Source organism: Chlamydotis macqueenii, chromosome 2, assembly GCF_036417535.1.
Source record: "Chlamydotis macqueenii isolate bChlMac1 chromosome 2, bChlMac1.mat, whole genome shotgun sequence".
Classification (NCBI taxonomy): Eukaryota; Metazoa; Chordata; class Aves; order Otidiformes; family Otididae; genus Chlamydotis; species Chlamydotis macqueenii.
The window spans coordinates 144,409,887-144,428,561 of record NC_141557.1 but is presented as its reverse complement, the minus strand read 5'-3'; the positions used below and the strand labels follow the sequence as shown (position 1 = coordinate 144,428,561).

The following is an 18,675-nucleotide window of genomic DNA, read 5'->3' as shown; positions in this document are numbered from 1 at the left end:
AATTCTACCAATCTGAATCTGAGAATACTAAAAAATTAACTGTGTCTAAGTGCCTAAAAATTAACTAAGTCTATCTACTGCTGTCTGGGAGCTAGCAGGCTCATCAGTTGCCCTAGTGCTCTGCAGACTTGCTGTCTCAAGCCAGGCTAGTTCGGGCCCGTATGACTTGAACTGAAGCTCAGAAAGAGGACAACTGGCTGCTTCAGAACCAATTTTGTTTTTTTTTTGATTGAGACCTAATTTTGGCCTAAAGTAGTGCCAGCTTTGCAGTTATCATTTTTCCTAACTGTTGGGCAATGCCAATTCAGGGAGAAAGGCCCAAATCAAGAAAAATACTGTTCCACCCTATGGTTCATCTGTACACTGCTGCAGTATTGTAAGCTTACTAGGGTTTTGAGCTAAGCTAAGCTTTATTCTTTTAAAGTCACTGGAGACCAACTAGACAAATGGTGTTGAGGGAAGGTCAAACATAACTGGCAAGATCTAAATCTGTGCTGAGTGGAATGTTTATAAAATATCAGGGCAAGAGTATGAGCTTGTAAATAATCCTAATGCCCTACCCCTTTAGGGAAAACATTGCACATCAAGTTTTATTCATTTCTTTATTGTGTTCTTACATTATATGATTTTTTTTTTAATTGGACTAAGTGGGTTTTATAGTGTTGATTGTTAATAAAAAGATCTGGCTAGCATTGTCTTTCTGATTTAAGTAAACAGCATTTACTTTTTATACTGACTTTATGAGACTTCTGTGAGCTTTGGTGTTACTGATGTAGTGAGGATGTATGGTCATTTAAAATCTGATTGTAGATATCATGTGACAAAGTAATTTTTCTATCAACACAACTTCAGGGAAGTTTATTTTGTTCTGCAAAAAATTAGGCACAGCTTGCAAAACAAGGCAAAAGTCCAATGAATGAAGATGGGATCAATTCCAGCCTTTCGTTTGTATCGAACAAAGAAACGAACATGAGCAAACAGATCTTGGAGTATTCTTGTCTAAAACAAGCATCCTTTGATAGAGTAACATTATAATTATGGGCTAATTGCCACTGTGATTGGAAAATAGCATAGTGCAATGACCTTCCTGGATTCCTGTTCCTAGGTTGTTCTTTGTTAAATTTCTAAGAATCTTAATGATCTTTTATTGAGGCTCACAGTTTGCCTTATCCATTTTTGTGCTGTCCAAAGGTATTTGACTATCTATGGTATTTATATTTAATCCAAGATTTTTTATGTGTATGTGTGTGCTTATCTCTATATAAAAGTTACTCTAAGGATTAAGTCTAAAGGTGTTTAGTCATCAGATGCAGATCAGGTGGCATTCAACATTAACATCAAATGAAGGTAGACAGTGTAACTACTTTGGAAATATAGCCCTGACAGCTCTCTTTTCTTAATACATTTTTATTTTGACATATTCATGTGTAGCATCTATTATGTCCGTTTTTAATAATGGAGAAAGAAGGCATAGGAAGAATTGAGCTGAAAATTAGATGAAGTTTAAGTCAGTCTGAAAGTGTGAATCTCAGACTATCTAGAGCCTCAAGCGCTGGTTTTGTGCCTTCACATCTTGAGAAGGCTCAGTAATCTCACTGAGATACCCAGAAGAGGCTTTTCTGTAATGAGTTTCCATCACAAGTTTAATCAGATTGGCTTTGTTTGGATCTAATATCCATCCACAGGCACATGCAAAATAAAAGAAAACAAAACAATTGTTTTGAGGATCTCTGACCCTCTCCGACCATCTCCTCTTCTCCTCTCCGACCCTCTCTGAACCTCTCCTCTCCTCTCCTCTTCCTCTTCTCTTTTCTCTTCAGCATTTTCTTGTGCATGTTGCTGCAATTGTGAACTCAGGTTAGACATGCCCAGATGCCCAGTGTTTCCTTGCTGGGACAGAGGTACTCCGTTCAGCATCCTTGCAGCTGGGACACTTGGTTTTGGGCTTTACAGCACTGAGAAACACAAATGCTCTGTTCCTTGCTAGAGCTAGGCTCAGGCTCCTAGCACATGGTTATGGTTTCCACTGGTTGACAAGGCTTCTTACGAAGAGGGACATTTAGCATTGCAAATCATTAAGACTGTTGTGGCTTGCACTCTAATTTATTCTCCATTCATCACTCAGAGACAGCTTTGGCAGACCTGAGTTGCTGGCTCCTGCTGTAACTGGTGGAATTACAAATTCTGAAACTGCTGAAATCCTCTTTCAAGCCCAGGGATTAATAACGTGGCTGCTGTTAACTGGGAGTGCTGTTTCTGTGCCACAGTAGAGACCAGCTACTCAAATACTCAATTATTCTGTCAATGTATTCCAGATCTCTGGGCACCTCTCCTCATTTTCTTTTTTTTGTCTCTGAGTCCCTCCACATTGTTACATTTCCCAGTGCAGATTCCTTGTGCTCAGTTCTGCTCTGGGGCAGGAGCAATGTGCTACTACAGATACATTGAAAAACTCTGAATGTCCCCATTTTACACCTGAAACAACAAAAAGATTGACCCAAAACACAAGACATTTCTGAATTTTCTCAGTGCACTTCATATAAGGCATATCTGATGTGGAAGGCGATCTGGATCTTTTTATTTTTCCTTTTGGTGACACTGATTGTTTTCTCTTGTTTCAGGCTTTATTTAAAAGGTCACAGTGGAACAGCTGGAAAACAGAGTAGCTTGATCTTACATGGTGCTGAATTTAGTACAAAGGATGCTGACAATGACAACTGCATGTGTAAATGTGCTCTCATGTTGACTGGAGGTGAGTACAGCTCTGAAAATATGTGGTACACTAACAGTAATCTAATCTGTTTTCCTAAAGCAACCATGGATGAAGTTGCATTCATGGATGTGCAAGTACTGTGTGAAATTACCTTTTATTATTATTACTCCTACTCTTTTCTGTATATATATTGTGGTAGTGCCAATACCTCAAGATTCCTATCAGCAGGGAAGGGATTATTCAGAGATGCAGTGAACATCTGCACTGAAGCTGTTGCAAAAGTGTCAAGAGGGCAAGCATTAAGTTAGCATCATTGTTGAGGCAAGAAAGACAAAGTAAGAGAGGAGAAGCTAAGAGATGAAGAAGGGGGAAAGAACTTTTTAAGAAGTGGGAGAATCAGCCAGAAAAGGAAGAGAGAAAATACAGGGAAATAGATACTAGAAGGTAAAATTTTAAAACAATGAGAATCTGGACTTGCAATATATTGTCTCTTTCACTTAGGAGTGTGATTCTGTTATTGAAATTATTATAATGATTCATCTGTCATATACGAGCATAATACATATATACATATAAACATTGTTAATGTAATGGCTAATTCACTCACCTGTGAAAGACTAAACTTGCAACCCCCTGTTCAAATTCTGGCACTTCGCTGTTCTGGAAGATTTAAAACAGTATCCTTAATGAGCCAAATCACACCACAGAGGCAAAGAAAGAAGAGTTGAAGCGAGGGAGAGCACAGAGAAGTTGTACTGGGACAGTTTAAAACACTATGCCAACAAGTATAGTGTATATGATGGATATTTGTTCCCTGCAGTGCAGAGGAGGAATAGCTATGATTATCTCCCCATACAGACACCTAAACTCTGCACAAGAGTGAGAACTTCTTCTGTCAAATTATGCTTATTCCTAGTCCCTATATGGGCAAGTTCATTTTTATCTCTAGGATATCACATTGAAGTAGAAAGCTTAAGTTGAGATTGAGTGCATTGACTGTATGATCAAGAAAGGCCCTTATCTTCACATTTGATCTTCTTCAGAGCGTCTCCCTCAGTGATTTCTAACTTTCCTGGAAAAAATCCTGCAGCATATAAATTATTCAGTATTTTGGATCAGCCTGTTAAAATTATGTTTGTGGTTACTGGCGCTCTGACTGAATCCAGCTCTGGCCACATTCAGGAATATATGAGCCTCTAAAGCTATCATCTGCTAACAGATGATGGGTTCCCATCACTGGGAATTTATATTAAATGCACAATCTAGCTCCTCATTCTCTTTTGCTGATTGTAAATTACCAAATTAGGAAAATCTTTAAGGAGCAAATTTTTCAAACTTTCCTAACTTCCTCTAGTGATACCTTATTAAAAGTCAGCATGAGAAACTTCCTCCAGTAGATGCATCATCAAACACTGTGTTTCCATTTCTATAAAAAAGAAGCAAACCAGGTAGTTCTGGAGACAGATAATGGATAAGAAGTCAATAGTTTATTTTCATTAAAACTGTTGACCTTTTCCTTTAGAGATCGTGCTAAATTAGTGTGTCTTACTTCCAGGGCAAGCCAGAGTCTAGTGAGAAGGTCCTAAATGGGAGTTGTGTCTGTGCTGAAGTGCAGACTCTCATGTATTTGAGCTGCTTGGAAATACCTCTGCTCCCAGACAGCTAATTCTGGGAGCTGAGGATTTTGTTTATTTTCCTTCCCTGACTTCTATGGCAGGTCAATGCCCTGCTAAGGTCAACCTGCTATTGAACAACCATTCCACAAGCTTCACATATATTTTGCTGCAGCAGTCCTGTAAATCAACAGGAAAACCACATATTGGAATATACAGGTAGCAAATGAAAGGAATAAGGAGGAAGAAGGAGAATTACTGAAGGCTGAGGAAACCACAAATAGAACAAATCACTGTAGAGTAAAATGAGATGGAGCTAGCCTTTGGAGACTGATGAGTCTAGTCTTTTGAACCAGACTCTGAGTATTAGTCTTTTGGAGATAGATTGTACAGCACACAGTAATTTGTAGTTCTTCAAGAAGAGAAAGACTTTAATCATGCCACAGTTCTCCTCAAAGACTCTGCTATGCTTTGCTCCTTGAAATGAATTTCTCATTCCTTGAGAAATATCAGAAATTGGATTAAATACCAAAACATTTGTTTAGTGACTAGATTTTGGTTTTGTACCATGGACAAAGACTAATTAAGACAAGTAGCAATGATAACAAGTTTTGGAAAACCTCTTTTTTTTTTTTTTCCCCCCAAAAAAATATCAGACTCTTTGTTAGTTTTGGCAACATCATAGAGAGCTCTTTAATGATGAATGATATGAAATCTACAGGCAGGTTTCTAGCTATCTTGACAGTCTGGGTGAGCCTGTTATCTCTGTGAGGTGAACTGAATATATTTATGTCAGGACTAAAGGTTGAGATAAGCTGAAGGTCAAGACTGTGATATGGTTATAGTCAAGGCTAAAAATAAAAATGTAAGGAAAACATACATTTGTCTCTGTGATCTTACTAGTTGTCACTTTTATTTGGTCTATATCAAAGCTATTATTCTCTCTCCTCCTTTGTCTCCTCCCTCTTCCCTAGAATAAGAAATTAAATACTGGGAGAATAGTACAGTAGCATCAACAGAGTTTTGTGTGTGTGTTTCTTGTCCTTTCAAGAGCCGTGCTACACTAGATGACTCCATCTTAATGTTGATTTTAGGGAATGGCTTCAAATGTACATCCATGAGTTGGATTCTTAGCCCCTGTGAACTTTACATTGTAGTTAAATGTTTTAGCTGCTTTTTTGTGCCTTGGAAAATTTAATCTAAGCATATTTGGTTTACTTTAAAGGGAGACAAAGCATATTTATTCAAATAATTTATTAATATATACTTAACATTTGTCAAAATAGTAAAAAAAATTATATCATGAAAATACCTGTTAAGAACTAGTACAATATCTCAGGCCAGTAAACTGAACAAAAGTTTGTATCCTCATATCATTTGAAGCATTATTCGGAAAAGTACCCCAGTGAGCTACATACATAGCTTTTTGCAAGAAACGGCACCTGAAATGTAACAAACTGTCACCAGAATGAAACACTGAATAGATATCCAAGCAGCTTCAGACAGATTTCCAACAGAAAAACACTTAACGTTGCTGGGTCAGATTTGTGGGCACAAGGCCAAGTAGGAGCATCCCGCCAGGACACCACCTGTCAGCTGAGTCCGAGGAATTGTTTGTGCAATTGTTTTCAGACGCTGGAAAGTGGCTTGTGGTAACTTGGCCCACAGTGAAAGACTCTTAACATGATTTGCTTTGTCTTGTGTTGGCTGCAGCGTGAGATGTTCACACAGGCATTTACCTTGCTTCAGGTGAAAAGTGAGAACATTGCTACACTTCTGATCCCTGAAATAGTTTGACAAAGTGAAGGGGAGACTTTCTAGATGTCTTGCTAGTACTGAAACAGCATAGAACTATTGAAACAACTGTTTTTATTTTATTGGAAGCAAAGACCCATCCAGCCACAGTCTCCTGTCCCTGACAGCAGTCAGCAGCAGATGCCTCAGTACGGGTGTAAGAACAGTGCAAATAAATGATACTTCCCTTGAGCTTTTTCCCAGTATCTTCTGCATCTCAGGGGCTTCCCGAGTCAGAGATAGTTCCCATGTATTTAGTAATCCTCAATGGATTTCTTGTCTATTAAGTGAGAGACTGCTCAGTGAAAATCTCAAACACTGGTGCACTCATTGCCTGTTGTTTCACTGCTTTTTTTTTTGTCCAAGTGGTGAATTTTGTGAATCTCTGGCAAGAACGGTACAGAAGATTCTTGTCATGACTTGGGGGGAAGTTCTTAGCTGAATATTGAAATTTGCCTGTACATTATCCAGTCAGAAAAAGCTACAATTTATCTTTTGGATATTATTATATATTATATTATATTTTGTTTGGAAAAAAAAAACTTTGAAAGTAGTAACCTCAGCACACTTAGAAATATCTAACTTGAACCCCTGGATATACATCTACTTGAATAAGAAAGCATTAATTTTTAGGTTTTATGCATAGTGTTGCTTTCATAAAGAAGTTACTTAGAAAACACCATTCATGCAGTATGATTTATATTGCCTAACAATTTTATAGAAAAATATAACCACCACGCAGGTAAGAAGTGATTAGAATATTATTTTATTTAATGCTAGAAATATTAGAAATATTTAATTAGACATATGATTACTCAGCACTTTTAACAGAATTATTACTATGTTGCTATATTTACCAGGGTTAAGTAAGGACAATAAGTAAAAAAAGTATTAGGAAAACACTAAGAACCGACTAACTTAAAAATTATTCTATTGGTATATTTAGGAGATCAGAACATGATCACTAGTCTGCAAGTTTCATGTTATTATTACCTCTTAGAATGGTCCTTATAAAAAGGACTGTGTTATCTAGTTGATGTGAAAAGCTAATGCCTTTTTGCCTTATATTCTGACAGCTAAAATCTGACTTAATCTTCAGAATGTCAAGTACCAATTGTTAAGTGATAGTCTGGTGAATCCAGTACTCTAACAAATAAAAGAACATCGGCCCAGAAATTACTTCCAGAGACCATTTAGTTCCTTTCCAAGACAGACTCTTGTCTACCTATTAATTTATATCTTTTCTGTTCATCTCCAAGATTTCTAGTGATAGAGTTTCATTCTCATAATATAATCTGGGTTTGGCTACACATAATATAAGAAAACTTTTCTTGCTGACTTAATTATTTCTATGATAACTTAAGTGTGTTCCATCTTGTCTTATTCTCCATCACTGGAAAGAATACACCATTCTTTTGCATTCCTTTGAAAAGCTGATTTTTTTCAGCAGCTCTGTTATGAGTTTCAGATTGTTAGCAATACGTCTTTTGAATTATGGAATAAGCAACCCTCTTACACTCTTCTGGGCTCTGTCCAGTGGTTTCGCATATTAGTTGAGGTGTCATCCAAAACTGCACCCAGTCTTCTAGCTGAGAAATTTCCAATCCAAGTCAGAGTCTAAGTGTTACCATCTAAGTTCTTTAAAGTACAGAATGACAGAAACATCAAATTTTTTCATAAAACAAATTATGTCTTTTGAACAATAAAGACCATTTTAATATTTTTGCATTAGAAATTATTATTATTGGCTTTGTTACCAAATGTGCTAAATTTTATGGACAAGCCCAGAGGGCTAGAAATAAATATTAGCTTTCCATAGGATCCACTTATCCCATAAACCCATATGAATGTACTACTCAAATATACTTTGGATCTTATTGAATGGATTGTATTGATCTTACTGCATTTGGAAGCATTCAGAGTACATGGGAGGGAGAGCAGAGACATATGTGAAGAAAGGGTCTACCATCAAGTCTGCCAGGTGGCTGAAGTAGGCTGAAGCATTCAAAATACATTTATTTAATGAAAAGAGCTGACATGAAATTTAACAACTTCTCAATGGTAATAGCAACACTAATAAAAGACCAAAGAATAAGAGTACACAAAGCTTGAGCATGCTTTAAGTGCTCCAGAAGAGTAACTGTCTACATTGGGAATCCATGTTTATTTGTATAGTTGAAATTTCAAACAACTTACCAATGTATTATATAAATTATTTTTTGTTGGGACAATATACTTTATGACCTAAGTACTTGTATTGCAGAGAGAGATGGTAGCCCTGCTTGTACTACACAAATTACTAGAGGTGAGCCAACCTCTGAACTGACCCTCAGTTCAAATAAGCAATTAGTGACTTCATGGTCACAACAACTTAAAGAAACTGTGTGTTTCTGAATAAAAACTCTCTTAATCTTCTCATGAAAGCCTCCTCCTTACCACTTCATTAGTCGCTTTAAAATATTGCTTCTATTATTATTTCTCGAAAAGCTCACACTTCGTGATTCTCATGCCCAATTTAAATATCTCATGGAAATTATTGCCAAAAGTTATCTCTGAGATTAAAATCTTACTGCTTTTCAGAGATGACTTGATATGTATTTGGGAAAGACATTACCTTGTAGTGAAAAATAAACAAGATTCTTCATGAGAGGAAAATCCTGTGAACTCCAGGGAATAAGACAACTCAGAATCATAGAATGGTTAGGGTTGGAAGGGATCTTCAAAGGTCATCTAGTCCAACCCCCTGGCAAGGAGCAGAGACATCTCCAACCAGATCAGGTTGCTCAGAGCCCCGTCCAACCTGGCCTTGAATGTTTCCAGGGAGGAGGCATCTACCACTTTTCTGGGCAACCTGTTCCAGCATTGCACCATCCTCATTGTAAAAAATTTTTTCCTTATATCAAGTCTAAATCTAGTTCCTTCTATTTTAAAACCATTACCCCTCATCCTATCACAACAGACCTTGCTGAAGAGTTTCTCCTCGTCTTTCTTATAAGCCCCCTTTAGGTACTGGAAGACCATTGTAAGGTCTCCCCAGAGCCTTCTCACAGGCTCATGTTGAGCTTCTCGTCCACCAGCACTCCCAAGTCCTTCTCTGCAGGGCTACTCTTGATCCATTCTCTGCCCAGCCTATATTTGTGCCTGGGATTGCCCTGATCCATGTGGCGGACCTTGCACTTGGCCTTGTTGAACTTCATGAGGTTGGCACAGGCCCACCTCTGCAGCCTATCAAGGTCCCTCTGGATGGCATCCCTTCACTCCGGTATGTCAATCACTTGCTTGACACATAGCTTGGTGTCACTGGCAAACTTGTTGAGGGTTTTAATAAGTTTTAATGTAGTATTAGGAAACATCTTTAAAAAAATCCATGCAGTCTCACTAACATTAACAGTATAGTAGAGAAAAAAAGATACTCATTAAAACACATTTTGAAATAAGTATTTATTTAGAAGACATCTATGATGAGAGATTTGAGCAGGTCCTCACAAAATTTTTATAAAACTTAGTGTTTCTTTGACTCATTCAGTTTTTAACATATATGTTGTATAAAAACCTCCCTGAAAAGGCCATTTAAGCATCTATTGCTGTTCCTTTGAGATGAAATGGTGACTAACACAGCTTGCCATGTCTTCATCCCAACACTGTAAACAGAACCCAGCTGCATCTGTGTTCCAGCTTTGAAAAATGAGGATTAGATTTTCCCTGTTTAACTTTGTTTTAAGTTTCTACAAGATTATACTACGGTTACAGTAAAACATTAGCTGTATGACTTTCTCTTTCTTTGGTTATTATCCCCTTAGGTATAACATTGTAATCAAAGGGAGGTCAATTGTATCAAAATAGAAGTTTGCCAGAATTTATCTGGCAAAAATTCTTCCCTCAAGATTTCATTATGAAGTGTTACTTCTGAAAAAAAGCCCACTAACTATTATCCAAAATCTAAGAAATTACTTTACAAGACTAGAAACATAAATTACATGGATCTGAACACAAAGGACATAGTAAGCACTGGATGTGAGGGCTAATTGTGGTCAATATCATATCAGTAGTAGTAAGACATTGTTTTAAATGTCTTCATACAATGCATTCATTTTAGGTAGATAAAATGCTAACCACTGAATATGATTAAATTGGAGGATTCACTAGGACAGAGTACATTGTCTACAAGGAGCTTCTCACAGTTTAATTCCATTTCCAGAAGTCAGAGTGGGAAACACAGTAAAAATTTTGAATTCTGCAGTTCAGTCCACAGTGAAATCTGCAGAATTCTGTAGCCACTCACTAGATGATCAGTTTGCCACTACAGGAGGTGCTTGAAAAAGATTTGCAGGGTGTCCTGGGAAGATTATGATGCTGTGATCTGCAGGCTGAAATAACTTTTAAAATAAAACAGTATTTAACCACCAAAAGCAAAAGCCACCACCTGTTCTTTATGATCTTATCCCTGGAAACGTTCAAGGCCAGGTGGGATGAGGCTCTGAGCAATCTGATCTAGTCAGGGATGTCCCTGCTTATTGCAGGGGGGTTGGACTAGATGACCTTTGAAGGTCCTTTCCAACCCTAACCATTCTATGATTCCGTGATTCTATGATTATTTGCCTTCATACACAGACAAATGTTCAGTATAACCATATTACATGGAAAGATGCATAAGACCTGTGCTAAAGATTCACAAAGCCAAAGGTCTTACAATGAAAAAAAAACAGCAGAAATCTTTCTGACAAATGGACCTCCTAGCTATAGAGGTTTTTTGTTTTGTTTTGTTTTTTGACATTGGGAATATTAGTTCTTTGCAGTCTGGGGATTCATTCTGCCTTCCTCAGTCTGAACTAAGCATCTTTCTGTTACATTATATAAATACCCTGTAAGGTGTTGGAGAGAAAATTCTATTCCCATCAAGATACAGAGCAAAACTCCCACTACTTTCAGTGGAGTCAGTATGTCACCTAGTTTATCTTTGTCAGTTTGTATTCTGTAATCTTGGTGTTGCCAAGTCTCATATTATTTGGAGTTTTCTTTAAAACTCTAACTCCTGTGGCAATCTAAGATTCACCTTAACAAGAAAAGTCTTGGGGATGCAGACAAGAGAGTTAACTGATTAATTTCATCTTAAAGCAACAATTTAAAATGGATCTGAAGATTCACACTGTTTTTCACCTCTGACTGCATTTTCTCCATTGGTTAAAGATAAACAGAGTACTCACGAAGGTGGAGGTATGGCTCTACATGTATTTTCTTTGGCAGAAAACTCAGGTTGAAAAGTTCCTGAGCTGTTATGCTTCTTTTTTTTTTATCCTAACTTCTCAGTTTACTACTCCTTCAGTTATGCCAACACAACTGTTCACAGAGCCGTTCTGTAAACTAGATTGCTAGTTTTCCCTCAGACAGCAAAGTTCTAGGTTTTTTTTTTCTAAATCTGTGTCACTTCACTTTTCAGAACAGTCTTACAGTACAGCTGCTGGAGGAGTGAACTAGAATCACTAGCATCTGGGCAAGACATTTCTTGCCCTGTCTTTCCAGTAGAATAAAATATATGCAATTGCACACAGAGTCAAAGGGTCAATGAGTACGAAGCCCAACTTGCTGGGAAAGAGCAGGCATGGTGGGGGGCAGAAAAGGCAGTTAACAACTTTCTAAGCCTAACTTTGATATCAGTCAGTAACATTTTTAATATGTCTTTTGTAGTCAATGATAGTCAGGCATCTAGTAATTTTCTACTACCTGCAGGCATGTAAATAAAGTGCCTACAAACTCCTTTAAAAAAAAAATTTGAATGGACATTTGTCGGTTTTCTAAGTGCCAAGCGGAAACTTGCTTAGAGACTTTGCAGAGAAGTGAGCAAATCTCAAAGGGATCTAAGTGAGGACTCTCCTGCCACTGCACATTTCGAGATCAAGATTAGAAGGTTCAAGACTTAATATAGGTTTTCACATTTAAAATAATCAGATTAAGGATTGAATGTCACTGTTCTGGCCCAAACTGTACATGCAATGAATATACCTTCATTGAAGTTGGCTAATGCATGCACCTAAATGCATGCACACTCAGGTAATCATCTAAATAATTTATCCCTGCACACAGGTATTCTGACAGCATCCTTCAGTGTTATAATTGTCTTCTTCACTTAGTCCTTCGAATGGAAGGACTTTGCTGAGTCTTGTTTATACATGTATCACAAGTGTTAAAGAAAGATTCTACCTGTCTCCTTGTACACCATTCTGAATACTGATTATCTATTGCTGTAATGTTGCAATAACTGTTACAGAGCAGCACCACCATACTCATAACCCATGTATGCTAAGAACATCTAACCTGAGAGCAAAAGTGAATTGTCTAAGCAATTCAACAATCACAGTTAAAGCAAGAGAAAAGGACTGGTCAATAAAATTAAATCATGTTTATTCTCGAAATAACCAAACAAGTGAAATTATGCAAAATACATATGAATTACAGTTTTTTTTTTTTCCTGAGGTTAACATGAGATAGATGAACTGTAAAACTGTCTAAACATGCAAAGCAATTTATTTGTCTCTGTTGTTTTTGCTCTTGCTTCACTTACTACATATAAAATCAGAATGAGTTAGGACTTAAATACTTTTCCAACTTGGTAAATACAAGTGAGCATTCCCCAGCACCCTGGCTATAGAATGGCACAAAAGAGCAAAATATGAAAATACAAAAATACTCTCCCCCTCCCCCATTACACCAGGAGTATTTATGAGCCTGGGAATACCAGAATTTGCTAACTGGCTAAACCTATACAGCAAAATAAAAATGCTTAGTGCACTTGCAGTTGAATTGTTTGTCTTAATGGTTTCAGGGTGGTGGTTTGATGCCTGCGGCCCCTCCAATCTCAATGGGATGTTCTACACAGCTGGGCAAAACCATGGAAAGCTGAATGGCATCAAGTGGCATTACTTCAAAGGCCCCAGCTACTCCTTGCACTCCACCACCATGATGATTCGGCCCTTGGACTTTTAGAAGCATTCAGCAGTGGATCACAGAACAAACCAGGAGGACACTGCCTTCAGCAGCACCACTATCACAGTGTGAAGATAAAAGGTGAAGGGCTGCTTGAAAGCAACACATAGGGATGATGCAAAGTTGCATCATGATCACTCCATAACCTGCAAAAATTCCCCAACAGTCACCCCACTTTTTGATGACTGGAGGAGGCTTGGTTTAGAAGAAGGTGGCTGCAATGATTTTCCAGAGAAGAAAAACTGGATCTGGTTATTCTGCCCAAATCTGGTGATTGTCAGTGGATGCCTCTTTTTTTTTTTTTTTTAATAAAAGATGCAAAAATATACTAGATGATTATTCAGCAACAGCATCAGAATTTGAAGAACTGAAATATATCAACCACAATCTATTGAGCAGAATGTTATTCGGCACAGAAATGCTGGCAATATACCCATGAAAAATGATTACAGAGTCATCGTTATTAAAACTCATCTTAAAGCACTCAAGGTGACCACTCCAAATATTGTTTTTCTTAAATGAACTGAATTTGAATGGTGGATGGATTTATGTTAATCCTGGAGTCAAATAATTTGTGCAAATATTATTTTTCATTAAATCCTTTAAGGACATGTTTCTCATAAATAAACTTTGTCAAACATATGATAAGGGTAATAAGCATAAATACTTCAGTTGCTCTCTAGAGGTAAATCAGATAATTGGCATAATCCCTGAGCTAGGATTTATAGTGTGATAACGAAAGTAGCTGTGTCTTGAGGTTTTTCCCTTCCTTCATTAAAGGCAGTCTGAATGTCATGTAGAAAAATTAATGGAAGGTTTAAAGAATGTGAAATATTATCCTGAGGAAAATATGGAATTTTGCATGGAAAGTTTCCATCAAAAGTACACAGGAAGGCAAAGTGTTAGGGTATATAAAAATTACATAAATGCATAGCTTGAGGCAATGGATTAATTTTACAATATCCTTGCATGTGCGCAATTTATCATTAATTATTTTACTTTTTTATTACGTTTTTGTGAATATCAGAAGCATGCCAGTTCTACACAGTGCTTAGGCTACAACTATAAAAAATACTCATCAGAACTCTATAGAAAATAAAGAATTGTGAACTTGTAAATAGCATGTTTATATATTCTGTAATGGTCATTTAAATTGTACAGGCAGCCCTGATCCTACTCAAAGGGTGCAAAGCCTCAAAAGGATATAAATATTAAAAGAACTGTAGAAGACTGCTTACAGGTTGCTAACAAGTAATTCTGTTATATTAAAATAAGTGTGCAGAAGTGTGGGGCAAGATGCACAATTCAACTATTGGAAAAGATAAAGTTTCTACAATAACAAGCAACAAAGTCACTGGGTGGCCCATGAGGGTACAGAGACAACTCTTTCCATTTGCAGCCCCTCGTGGTTTAGCCATATAAAAAAAGTCCATTTGGGAAAGTAGGTTGCAGTCATTCTACTTCTTATACATATAAAATGGAAAAGTTTACCCTGCTCCCACTGAAATAGAAAGTAACTCTCTCACTGTTCAAATTGGGACCAACATGACATGCAAAATCTGCACGTGGTGAGTTTTTTGCTTGTCTGTTTGTTGCTTTGTTTCATTCATTAAACTGTTCCTAGATCAGGCACAACAAAGATCTGATTCTCTTCTAAAGGATGATGATAATAAAGTAACAGCTTGCTTTTTTTTTCCTCTTTTTCTTCTTTTTTTTTTTTTCATTTAGCAGATTTTTTTTTTTTATGGAATAGAAAAAAAAATGCTTGGATTTTTTTAAACATCCCTTCTTAAAGATCACAAGGCCCCACAGGGTTCTCTGTTTTTGTTACAATTTGATGTTTGTTTGGTTTTAAGTGGGAAGGTCTTTGGTTTTGTGTATTTGTAGATATTTATATATATATTTGAAATAATCTTGCCTAAGGGTTAATTTGCCAGTTTCTGCTGAATAAGTTACTGAACTACTCCTTACTCAGCAGTTTCTTCACAGCGCTGTTTTGTCTCAGTTTCCACCAGTTGTTTGAAATGATCTTCATTTATGTGCAAAATATGTGGCCCATCTTCCTCCATAGTCTCAAAAGATTTTTTTTTTCAGGTCTCTATGTTAGGAATGCTGTTTTTTACAGATCCTACTGCAAAAGGCAAAACACATTTAAAATCAAAAGCATGGTATTTACTGTTTATTTATCTGGGTTTGAAAAAAAAATGTGGATTTGGTTTCCTACCCTTTTTAATAAAACCTTTTTTAAAATTGCAGAGTCCATTATTTTCTTTGTTTTAAGTATACCTTTCTCTGACAGGCTGACAACATTTTACAAGCCGTCATCTCTACGTGTAAGAAAGAATAAATTTAGACAATGTCTAGGAAGAGAGTGTAACTAGAGTTTATCCAGAAATTAATGTTTCTAACCTTTCAAATCCATATTTCAGTATTTTTTTCTCAATCCCCTTGATTAAAATCATGGGACTATATTCCTTAAGTTCAAATCACACAACTCTCTATCAATCTTTAAAATAAAATGTTTCTTGAATTCCACAGGCAAAGATACAAATTAAAGTGTGATGCCTGTTTCTCTTGCCTTATGGCATGTTCTTCTATCATCTGTTCAATCATGTTGCATGGCAGTGACAAATCTCCATTCATCTCTTAGCCAGAAATACCTCTTGCTTCATTTGTATGCCTTTTAACACTACAGGGATCAGTTTTAACATGTCTTTGTAGTCAATTTATCCTTATTTTCTCAAGAATTTTTGCTTTATTAGAATTGTTCATCATGTTCATTCAGACTAGCCTAGCTTTTTAAATCAAAACTAAAGCTGTGAGGAACTACATACATAAAGGCACATCTTACTACTTAAGTGTGCCTACTGTATAAATTGAAGAGTCACAATTAGTAAAAATGGTCTTTCTGGATTCCATTTATATTAAAATGTCACTTGCCTTGAAAGATACTAGTGTAGAGATGTAATTTAAATGTACATTTTTCTGAGTGCTGGCATATGTTCTGGTTTTACTTGGGGGGAGGCTACGGTGGCAGCTTCTGTAAGAACCTTCCAGAAGTTTTTTCCCTTTGTCCAGTGCACTCGACCGGGCCTAGGGCGGACCCTTGCCCAGGGTTGAGCCAATTGGTAGCAGAATGTTCCGTGATAACGCCTCTGTGATAATGTATTTAAGAAAGGGAAAACAGAAAAAAAAAAAAGGAGAGAAGATGTGAAGACAATGAAACAAGGGGCAGAGAGGGGGAGGCACAAGCTTTGTGGGCCTTGTGGCCCTCATGCTCTGGCCTCCCGCCAGGAGGCCATCTGGGCCTGACTCAGCCCAGCCTGGCTGCAAGAAGCGGAGAGGAGATAAGATGTGAAGAGAACCTGAGAGGTGTCTACCTGAGCTGGTTGTGAAGAATTTTTTGTGAGAGGAACAGCTGCAGATACCAAGGTCAGTGAAGAAGGAGGGCGAGGAGCAATGCTGCTCCTGGCAGAGATTCCCCTGCAGCCTGTGGTGACGACCATGGTGGAGCAGGTTGTCCCCCTGCAGCCCATGGAGGTCCATGGAGGAGCAGAGATCCACCTGCAGCCCATGGAGGACCCCACGCTGGGGCAGGCAGATGCCTGAAGGAGGCTGTGGCCCATGGAGGGCCTACTGGAGCAGCCGTTCTGGAAGGACTGCACCCTGTAGAAGAACAACCCCCACTGGAGCAGTTTGAGAAAGGACTGTAGCCCATGGGAGGGACCCCACGCTGGAGCAGGGGAGGAATGTGAGGAGTTCTTCCCCCGACAAGGAAGCAGCGGTGTAAAGTGGCATGTGATGAACTGACCACAACCCCCATTCCCTCTTCCTCCCTGTGCTGCTCGGGGGAGGAAGGTTCTAGAGATAATGTTAAGCCTGGGAAGAGGGAGGGGTGGGGGAAGGTTATTTTGTTCTCTGTCTCATTATTCATAGAATCATAGAATCATAGAATGGTTAGGGTTGGAAGGGACCTTCAAAGGTCATCTAGTCCAACCCCCCTGCTTTGGTTTTAGTAATAAATGAGTAGTTTTCCCCAAGTCGAGTCTGTTTTGCCTATAACGGTAACTTTAAGGATTTTCTCCCTGTCCTTATCTCAAACTTCGAGCCTTTTTTTTTCCTTTTATTATCTCTCCCTATTCTCTTGGAGGGTGGGGGTAGTGAGAGAAGGACTATGTATTTTGGTCCTGATTGGGGCTAAACTACAACAGCTTATTAAGTAGGCAAGTCATCTACATTTATAATCATCTGTACAACAGGTTCCCAACACACAGTTCCTTAAAAAACCCTTCCAGCTATAGTAACTACTTTCTTCTCTGCATACCTGCAGCTCAAGCCTCAGCTCTGGCCATGCCTCAAATAACCTCGTTTGGGATTGGCACAGCACTCACTTCTCCTTTGGGAAGAACAAAATTGAAACACACACAATTGAATCACAACAAGAGCTTAACTCTCTAGCTTAATTTACAACCAGACTGTGCTGCAGCTGTGCCAAAAGGTGTCCCTACCTACCAGCTTTTACATGATCTGGACAGCTTGAGGAGAGAGGCAGCCACCCCTGAATACAGCTGATGCTGCTGGTGTTGCCTGACTCTGACCTGTGCTGTGCATACACACACACACAAATCCGTATGTCTGAAGAAAGCTTGACACAGGCAATTAAAATTACCTTTTTAAAAATTTATCTACAGGAAATATTATCTCAGGCCAAAAAAAAATAATAATCCAAAATTCACCAAAAATGAAATAAGTTAAAAGTGCAAATCCTCCCAGAAGGAAGGGAGGATTAAGGGATAGCACGTGGAAGGTAGGGGAGCACAAGCAGGAAAGAGAGAAGACAGGGATATGGGACTGTAATGAAGGGATGGAAAAGACAGACAGATAGGGAAGAGCTGAAGGGAAGGGATTAGTTGTGAGACATAGCAGCTCCGTGTTTCCTACGCCGCATCTGTCACACAGTGTAGGAACTCTCTTCTCCTCCAGGAGTGTCACAAACCCTTCTCCCTGGCTCCTGCTCATATGAGCAGGAATCTACAGGTTTTATTTGCTTTTGCATGCTCTGTGAGGGCTGTTTGTCTGTGTGCTTTTTTTTATCTTTGCACAGGAAGCAATTTAATATGGATCCTTGAGAAGACATGCTGTTCATGGTTATGTCAAGACAGCTCTGTAGCGAGTCCTTTAAAAATGGAAAAGTTCCTTTAGAAAATGCTATATTCGGTTCCGTGAAGGAACTTTAAGGACTGATAATGAAATAAAATCTACATCTATTCAAAAGCCTGTGAAATTAGAGCCTTTATTCTTCTGGTAACTAAAATTTCTATTTGGAGTAGACTTTATTCTCCATATAAACTGCCTGCACAGTTTTCTGAACCACTGAATTCAAATAAAGAATGGATATATACTGTAAATATGACCCCCCCAAAACCATGGATATGTTAAAACCTCCCTGCTCCTTGCAGGGGGGTTGGATTAGATGAACTTTAAAGGTCCCTTCCACTCAAACTCTTCTATGATTCTAAAGTACATGAAGACCTAGACACCAGGCCTGTGTTTCAGTAGAAAGAATCTTGAACC

The 18,675-nt window shown here is 38.1% G+C and overlaps 1 protein-coding gene across 8 annotated transcripts in view; it reads left to right on the top strand.

Moving 5' to 3' along the window:
- ANGPT1 (angiopoietin 1) overlaps positions 1 to 13,188 on the top strand; it is a 170,631-nt gene extending 157,443 nt beyond the window's left edge. For all 8 annotated transcript variants that reach the window (XM_086742536.1, XM_086742542.1, XM_086742541.1 and 5 more), the window contains 2 exons: positions 2,622 to 2,752; positions 12,941 to 13,188. In XM_086742536.1, coding sequence (XP_086598662.1) covers positions 2,622 to 2,752; positions 12,941 to 13,101 — 292 coding nt within the window. In that variant the 3' untranslated portion in view covers positions 13,102 to 13,188. The remainder of the gene's footprint in view (positions 1 to 2,621; positions 2,753 to 12,940) is intronic.
- Positions 13,189 to 18,675: the final 5,487 nt, after the last annotated feature.